Source organism: Podarcis liolepis (genome assembly GCF_965112155.1).
Source record: "Podarcis liolepis genome assembly, chromosome: 14".
Lineage (NCBI taxonomy): Eukaryota > Metazoa > Chordata > Lepidosauria > Squamata > Lacertidae > Podarcis > Podarcis liolepis.
In genome coordinates this window covers 6,231,554-6,239,941 of record NC_139569.1, presented here as the reverse complement: position 1 = coordinate 6,239,941, position 8,388 = coordinate 6,231,554, and the positions used below count along the sequence as shown (strand labels likewise).

Sequence of the window (8,388 nt, the reverse complement as noted above, 5' to 3'; positions counted from 1 at the left end):
TGTTTAGACAAGCCAGAGCTAATGTTTAGAGAAAGCCGGTGCAAGTTTTGACGTTTTTAGTTGATTGTTATTTTTACTTTTTGAAAGTTCTAAATTGCTCATTTTTCTTATCGGTGATTTATTGTTTTATCTTTTTTGCAACCTGCTTTGAGGTTCATTTGTTCTTACAATCAAACGGGGTATAAATTTTATGAAATAAATAAAATTTCCCTCTAACAAAGAGGGGGGAAATGAAGCATTTTATGGGTAGGATCATTTTAGTATTTCGTTTTTTGAAAGGTTTTCCTCCTCTCTAGTGAGGAGGGATTTGGGGTGGGGTATGGCAGGGGAGAAGAGAAGAGAAGGATGAACACAGGACTTGGCTTCATTTATCAAAGCAGCTTTTGCCAAACTGGTACCTCTAGGTATTTTGGACTGCAACTTCCACCATCCCTAACTGTTGGCCATGCTGGCTGGCACTGATGGGAACTGGACGCCAAAACATATGAAGGCCACCAGATTGGCAAAAGCTGGATGGCTCAAGGCATCGTACTTGCAAGCCATTAAACTTGGGGCAACGCAACAAATCTCCTCCTTGCTTCTTGGGAGATTTATCCAACAAGTATAGGACTTGGTTTCAGGTTTTCCATTGACTGAACTACCAGAGAAGCACCTCTATTTGTAAAGACATCGGTTTTTATTGTAGAAATTGACATATAAAAGTAATATAGAAAATATGCAGAAGTTTTAAGAGCTAAATCTGTACAGCAGTCAACAGGACAAGGCAGTTTGGGACCCGGGCTGTGAAAACGTCAGCTTTTTGCTTTGCAGCTGAAAAAAACAACAACAAGCAATTAGTTAGCAACAAGCTGCAGCTAACGAAGAACCACCCATTTCTCAGAAGACATGTCTCTACCTTTGTAGTACGCCCACATCTTACGTACAGGTGAAACTCGAAAAATTAGAATATCGTGGAAAAGTTCATTGATTTCAGTAATTCAACTTAACAGGTGAAACTAATATATGAGATCGACTCATGACATGCCAAGCGAGATATGTCAAGCCTTTCTTTGTTATAATTATGATGATCATGGCGTACAGCTGATGAAAACCCCAAATTAACAATCTCAGAAAATTAGAATATTCAATGAACTCAGCAAAACAAGGATTGCAAATCGAGCAAGATTGGACCTCTAAGTAGAAGCACATCTCGCTTTGCATGTCATGAGTCGATCTCATATATTAGTTTCACCTTTTAAGTTGAATTACTGAAATAAATGAACTTTTCCACAATATTCTAATTTTTCGAGTTTCACCTGTACTTCTAATTTGCAGCATTTCTTTATATATGGGCAAGGTTGGGAAGCTCTCAACAAGATCTTGCGGGAAGTTGGATTGTCTCGCGAAAGCATCTTGTACACTCCCAAAGCCAGTGTACTGAGTGGGCCTTGCCAAGAAGCAAGGCTGAGTGCTTAAAAGCTATTTTTTTGCACTGCATAGCCCCAAGCAGACCTGGCGAGAAAAGAGCTTTTAAGCTCTCAGCCTTGCTTCCCAGGCAAGATCCACTCAGCACACCAGCTCTGGGACTAGTAGGCATACATTCTCCCACTAAGATACACTCTTTCAGGTAGCCTCGGCCCAAGCCATATAGCTAGTGGCCCTCAAAAGTCCAAGTGCAAAATGAAGTTGATGCTACAAGTCTGGGTCTGCCCACTTCTGTGGTACATGTCAGGTGAGATTCTGCTCCAGTTATTAGGTTCAACAGACTTTGGAGAAGCACGCCAGCCCCATTTAATCCAGAATGTGGCTGCCAGGCTGGTGAATGGGAGTGGCTGCCAGGGCCGTATAACACTGGTCCTAAAAGATCTACACTGGCTCCCAGTACATTTCCAAGCACAATTCAGAGTGTTGGTGCTGACGGCTTCAGCCCAGTATACCTGAAGAAGCATCTCCACCCCCATCATTCAGCCCAGACACTGAGGTCCAGCTCCAAGGGCCTTCTGGCAGTTCCCTCCCTGCAAGAAGTGAGGTTACAGGGAACCAGGCAGAGGGCCTTCTTAGTAGTGGTGCCCACCTTGTGGAACGCCCTCCCATCAGATGTCAAGGAAATAAACATGACTTTTAGAAGACACCTGAAGGTAGTCCTGTTCAGGGAGGTTTTTAATGTTTGGGGTTTTCTTTTGTGTGTGTTTTAAATACTTTGATGGCTGGGGCTACTCTGTTGTTATTTACCTGTTCTGCAGAACCCGGTGGTTGAGAGACATCTTGTTTGATTCCAGCGATCTCATCAGAGCAGCACATCTGCAAGGGAATCAGCCACATTCAGCATTGCCAGCTGTGCCACTTCTGGGTTTGTGCAGGATTACCCCTTCCATCATTCAGGAAGCCTCACTGCACAAGGCAAAGGTCTCTTTGCCTGCGGGGGACAGGACATTTTGCCACAGGAGAAGAAGGGGGGAAAGCTGACATTATTCAGAAAGACCAATACAGTGGACCTGCAGATTACATTACCTTCGGGTAACGTAACTTTCAGGTTGCAAACGCGGCAAACCCAGAAGTGTATTCTTCCGGGTTTTGCCACGCGCACATGCGCAGAAGCGCTCTATCGCACCACGCACGTGCGCAGAAGCGGCACCTCTACTTGCGGAATTTCAGGGTACGTACGGACCCCTGGAACGAATTACATTCGTATCCCGAGGGTCCACTGTACAGGTTTTAAGGTCTAAGTCCACACTGCTGTCTATTGATCACATTAGACTTATGCAAGCCTTTGGCAAGACAGCATACAAATAAAATGATGTATACATGGGAGCTGGCTTGCAGAAGGCCTCAGAAGTTCACATGCCTACACTGGCTTTAAAACCCTCAAGGGGATTTAAAACATTTAATATTTTCTGCAGGCAGCTTCTTGAGCCAGCAGAGAAGTTCTAGCCAGCAGCGGAGAAAGCCTCTCAGGCGCCTAGGGCGGTGCGCCCATAGGGGCAGGGTGAACCACCCATAGGGACGGCACAGGGCACATGGCACCCATAGGGATGGGGTGCGCCGTGGTGCCTCAGCCGACCTACAGCTGGGAGGGAGGCAGCAGGTGGACAGCGCGGAGCCTGCGGGTGCCCGAGACGCGTGGCTCAGGCGAGCTGTAGGCCCCGCAGTGAGTGCCACCCACTATTTTTTTGCCCCTGTCGGGTGACACCCAGGGTGGAACCCCTCCCCCAACGCCCCTGGTTCTAGCCTTACCCAGCTTTGGAAATGGCCCGGGTTTGTCCTTTGCAGGCATGGTCCAGAGGATGTCGGTGTTTCAGACAGAAGTTCCCCTGACACTGGTCGCAAACCAGCTTCATCATCTCCCTCTTTTTGCAGCCTGGCTGGAAGCACTTGTTTGTGAAGATCTAGATTAAGAAGGAAGTCAGGTTACAACTGGACCAGGAAAGTTGACCGTCTCACAAAGATTCCACAACTGCCTACCATTTTAATGGTTGCAATCCCATGGCATGCTCACCTGGGGGCAAACTCCATTTAGCTAAGAGGGACTTGGGTGAACTGGTCTAGGACTGTGTTGCTAAGACTAAATCCAATAAGAGAATCTGGCTTCCCTGTAGTGCAATGGAAGGGAACCTTTTTCAGCTCCAGGGCCACATTCCATTGAGGGCAGGCTTCCAGGAGCCACACACTCACTGGTGGGCAGGTCAAGGGATGCAACTTTTACCTTTACGTAAGCTACATTCCAGCCACACAAAAAGGAGGTTTGCACACACACCAAAAGGCTCAGGACCACAATACCTTAAGGACTGTCTCTCCTCATACAAATCACAGCTGATGTAGAATTTGGGGGTTAGGTTGCTCACCAGAAGAAGACAGCTTGAAAATATTACACCATTCGTAGCCTGACCACACCGGCTGCCAATTAAGTTTCCAGACCCAATTCAAAGTGCTGATTTTGACCTATAGATATTTAAATGGTTCAGGACCACAATACCTCAAGGACCGACTCTCCCAATATGAACCTATCTGGTCCCAATGATCATCCTCTGAGGCCCTTCTTCATGTGTCTCCTCCATGAGAGGGCTGGAGGATGACAACACAAAAACGGGCCTTTTCTGCAGTGCTTCCCTTTTTGTGGAACACTCTCCTCAGGGAGGTTCGTGTGACGTCTTCATTATACAGTCAAACCTCGGCTCCGTTTTGGAACATTTCAGCTCCCGAACGCCAAAAACCCGGAAGTAAATGCTCCGGTTTTCAAACGTTTTTCAGAAGCCGAACGTTCAAAATGTGGCTTCTGCTTGAATAATAATAATTTTTTATTTATACCCCGCCCTCTCCGGCCAAGACCAGGCTCAGGGCGGCTAACACCGAATATAAATACAGTAAAAACATTAAAAACAAAACAACAACAAAAAACCCCCCAAACAAACAATTGATTAAAATACAAGTTAGAATACAGTGCAAGAAGCTCTTGCAACCAATCAGAAGCCATGCTTCGGTTGTCAAACATTTCAGAAGCCAAAAGGGCTTCTGGAACAGATTACGTTCAACAACCAAGATTTGACTGCACACCTTTAGGCGTCAGGCGTTTCCCTTCAATAAGGCCTTTGGCTGATTAAATAACATATGGCCTTTAAAATGTGTTTCTGGAAGAGGGATTGTTGGTTGTTGTTGCTGTTGTTTCTATTACAGGTATTTTGTGTTTTTTATATTATAATTTTATTATTGAACCACCTTGAGATCTACGGACGAAGGGCAGTATACAAAATTAATAAACAATAATAATCAGTCTGGCAAGCAAGAGGTATCGCGGTTAAGAACACTTCCCAGCCAGCCAAAAGCACTCTTGATCCAGTGAAGAGCTTACAGTATAACTTTTATGAAACAACTTAAATGTAGCTGTTTTCTTCGAAATTCTTAGGGGCCTTCAAAGAGGAACTTTGGAAATCTGTGTCCTCCCCAAAGTTGGGTTGCCAGCTAGGAAAGTGTTTGAGCATCTCCTGATTAAAGATAAACGGGATACAGAGCAGGGACCTCATCTTGAACTGCTGTGTACATCCAGTATAGCTCTGGGGAAAGGTCCTAACCTTTTGCTTCTGCTGAGCAGAATCACGTCTGCAGCCTCTGTCCATGTGGGCACTAACAGCAGCATCCGGCACCTCTCCCTTCTTTACTGGGATGGGAGTGTTACAGAGAGGACAGACTGGAACTTGCACATCCTGAAAAAGCAACTGGATATTAGCGAGGAAATACGGCTGCAGAACTCAGGTGTGTAAAGGAGCAAAGTCTGCATTCCATCCATGCACAACCCCATCCCTGCTTTGGTCCTATGAACAGCACGTGTGTTGTTATCTACAGCTACTTCTTTTCAAAAAATGCCAGCTATTCAGTTTTGCAGCGCTGTTCTTCATGTCACACACACTAGTCATTTCACCCTTTCTGCAGTTTATATTACCTTCTGGTATGCAGAGGAACACTTGTGCCGGTTATACGCAAAGTGGTCTTTGCAGAAGACCTCACCGCATGCATCGCATTTCAGAGGTAGAAAGTCTACAAGGAAAAAAAGAGAAAACACACTTAGTTCAAGGTAAATGTGGAATGAGGAGTCACATATAACCAACATAAAAGGTAAAGGGACCCCTGACCATTAGGTCCAGTCATGGCTGACTCTGGGGTTGCGGCGCTCATCTCGCTTTATTGGCCGAGGGAGCCGGCGTACAGCTTCCAGGTCATGTGGCCAGTATGACTAAACCGCTTCTGGCGAACCAGAGCAGCGCACGGAAACACCGTTTACCTTCCCGCTGGAGTGGTACCTATTTATCTACTTGCACTTTGACGTGCTTTTGAACTGCTAGGCTGGCAGAAGCAGGGTCCGAGCAACGGGAGCTCACCCTGTTGTGGGGATTCAAACTGCTGACTTTCTGATAGGCAAGTCCTAGGCTCTGTGGTTTAACCCACAGTGCCACCCATGTCCCTATAACCAACATACTCAAGTCTAATTAATGCATGAAGGGGTTAAGGGCATAGAGTAAGCTGTTCTGCCAGGCTTAGCTAGGTCACTCCACCTCCCCCTGGGAGGAAGGGTTATCAAGCCTTTGTTCTTCCCATTCCACCATGTGAGGAGCTCTAAACTGGATTATCCAAGCCCTGAAGCACCTGTTGTGGCCAGTTTTATTGTAAACTGCCCAGAAAGGCATTGGTTATTGGCAGTATAGAAACGCTGTAAGCAGGCAATATAGTTATATTTGCTTTTTTGCAATGCAAGCCACCTTGGCAAGTTGGAAAAGTGGGGGAGAAATAAGCCAAGGCTGGGGACTTTGCTGCCCTCCAAATGTTCTTGGGCTCCCACTTCCTCTCACTGTAGACAATGGCGAGCAACAATGGGACCTTTACTCCAGGAAGGCCACAGCTTTCCCATCCCTGATACAGACTCCTCATTTATTACATGCTCTTTATATCTCTGTAGCCGCTCCTTCCTGCTCTGGTTGTCTGCCTGATACCATGGCACTCTACCCTTAAGGAAAGCTCCAAGCACAGAATCAACACCCCCCTGAGCAGTTTCTCACCTAGCTGCTTGCAGGTCTTCTCAGAGCAGTGTTTCCCCAAATCTGGAAATTCCATTTCTAGGAAGCAGTCTGCTTTTCTTAAAGAGTTCTTTGTTACCTGTAAGAGGAGGTTCTACTGGTTTAAATTCATCAGGTTTTCCAAGAATCCTGAAAATAGGCAATATAAAGTCAGGTGTTCATCTTCCGAGCCACAAATAACCAGGGTCTTCTATTCAGACAAATCACTATGGACATGCTTGCAAGGCTAAATGATATCTAAGTAAACAAGGTGCATAGTAGCATGTTAGACGTGCCTGTTAATTCCATAGGAATAAGGAGCTAGAGGTGTGAGCAAGCGTCCAATCAGCCACGGCCTGAATGCGTTTCAAGCAAGCTGAACATTTTACCCTTGAGAACTGCCTAATTGGCATTTGGGACACTTTTATCAGAGAAAACCAGTTTCTCACCCAGCTGAACAAAGACACCAGTATCTAAAGGGTTGAATTACAGGTGCCAAGGGAGGCACAAAACACAGAAGAAAAAGCGGAATACAGTGGTACCTTGGGTTACATACGCTTCAGGTTACATACGCTTCAGGTTACAGACTCCGCTAACCCAGAAATAGTACCTCGGGTTAAGAACTTTGCTTCAGGATGAGAACAAATCGGGCTCTGGCAGCAGTGGGAGGCCCCATTAGCTAAAGCGGTACTTTAGATTAAGAACAGTTTCAGGTTAAGTACGGACCTCCAGAAGGAATTAAGTACTTAACCCGAGGTACAACTGTATTGACTCAAAAAGTCATGTATAGCTGTATCTTACATTTCCTTATTGGCAATTGTGACAGCTTATTTCCCCCCTAAATAAAAATAAAAATATTTTCTCTGTAATCTGTTTTATAGTTATTAACATTTAATAAAATGTATCTGAAGAGGCAGGGGTGGAGATCATCATAAGCACAGAGGGAGCAGTTCCTAAGCCTATGCCGTTTCAGAGCGTTGGAGAAGGAAGTTAGACAAACCAGTTAATAGCAAGACAGCGTTAACAATGATTTGTATAGTATTTATATTTCTGAGAGGAAAAAAGGACTGGTACAATCCAAAGCAAAGCACCTTTTCACTCCAGCTGTTTTAAGATACTGCATGGAAATGGGAATTTTTTTTCACCTACCGATAAAAAAATCCCTCCTTCCCGCCTCGTATAATTTAAGGCACAGAATGACAGCAGTACAGAAGAATGAAGAAACGAACAGATTCTTTAAAAATAAAGGAAGAGTTAAAGGGTAAATCAGCTGACAGACCAACGGCAGCACTTTACCTACCGTTTCCCTGATGCCCCAAACTCTGTATTTCTCTGGTTTCTAGTGAAGTTCCAAAAGAGTTGTTAAGAGTCGACTTCTACAGAGCTTTATGTAGGCGGATTCTATATGCTGAATCATGCTTCGCTTCTTCCGCTTCCCGGTTCCCCAATCCGAAGTAGCCGGCTTTGACGTCACTGCACCACCCGACCAATCGAGACGTCGCTCGTCCCGCCTGGTTTCTGCTGAATCACGAAAGTGTTGATTGTCCGCGGGCGGCGTGGCAGTGATGGGGGAATTGCGCTGAGTCAGCCTTGCTTTCTCAAGCCCTCCACGCGAGTTAGGGAATCCGCGTGACGTGGTTGGGCATCCTATCCAGGGCCGGATTGAGGTTTGATGAGGCCCTAAGCTGCTGAAGGTCATGGGGCCCTTTATATGTCCAGCTATCCTTTGTCAACAACAAATTGTCGCTGTTTTTTGTGTTGAATATATGCTATATGGTAATTTATAGACCTAATAGGTATCCAAAGCCATTTGCACATAACAAAATATGTATTTTATCAAAGTAATTGTTGAGCTGGAATACAATTA

At 45.4% G+C, this 8,388-nt stretch overlaps 1 protein-coding gene across 4 annotated transcripts; it reads right to left on the bottom strand.

Moving 5' to 3' along the window:
• Positions 1-655: 655 nt before the first annotated feature.
• Positions 656-7,974, bottom strand: ZFAND2A (zinc finger AN1-type containing 2A). Of its 4 annotated transcripts, none has more exons than XR_014518987.1 (7): positions 7,822-7,974; positions 6,525-6,621; positions 5,414-5,508; positions 5,046-5,177; positions 3,214-3,365; positions 2,212-2,395; positions 656-810 (listed from the first exon to the last, which is right to left on the bottom strand). XR_014518987.1 is itself a non-coding variant. In XM_083474845.1 (7 exons), the coding sequence occupies exons 2-7, from the start codon at positions 6,577-6,579 to the stop codon at positions 792-794; spliced, it is 522 nt and encodes a 173-aa protein (XP_083330971.1). In that variant the 5' UTR covers positions 6,580-6,621; positions 7,822-7,974; the 3' UTR covers positions 656-791. The 4 variants fall into 4 exon arrangements, 3 of the variants coding, with proteins under 3 accessions (XP_083330971.1, XP_083330972.1, XP_083330973.1); XM_083474845.1 differs by having other exon boundaries at positions 2,212-2,280; XM_083474846.1 differs by having other exon boundaries at positions 2,212-2,280; positions 6,525-6,671; positions 7,822-7,940.
• Positions 7,975-8,388: the final 414 nt, after the last annotated feature.

Bases quoted from the DNA above. Each gene is read 5' to 3' on its own strand.
- ZFAND2A (XM_083474845.1), bottom strand. From the start codon at position 6,579: ATGGAATTTCCAGATTTGGGGAAACACTGCTCTGAGAAGACCTGCAAG. The intron at 5,509-6,524 runs GTGAGAAACTGC...TTTTCCTTGTAG, and splicing joins GAAGACCTGCAAGCAGCTAG to ACTTTCTACCTCTGAAATGC. The intron at 3,366-5,045 runs GTTAGGACCTTT...TTCTTAATCTAG, and splicing joins CTGCTCAGCAGAAGCAAAAG to ATCTTCACAAACAAGTGCTT.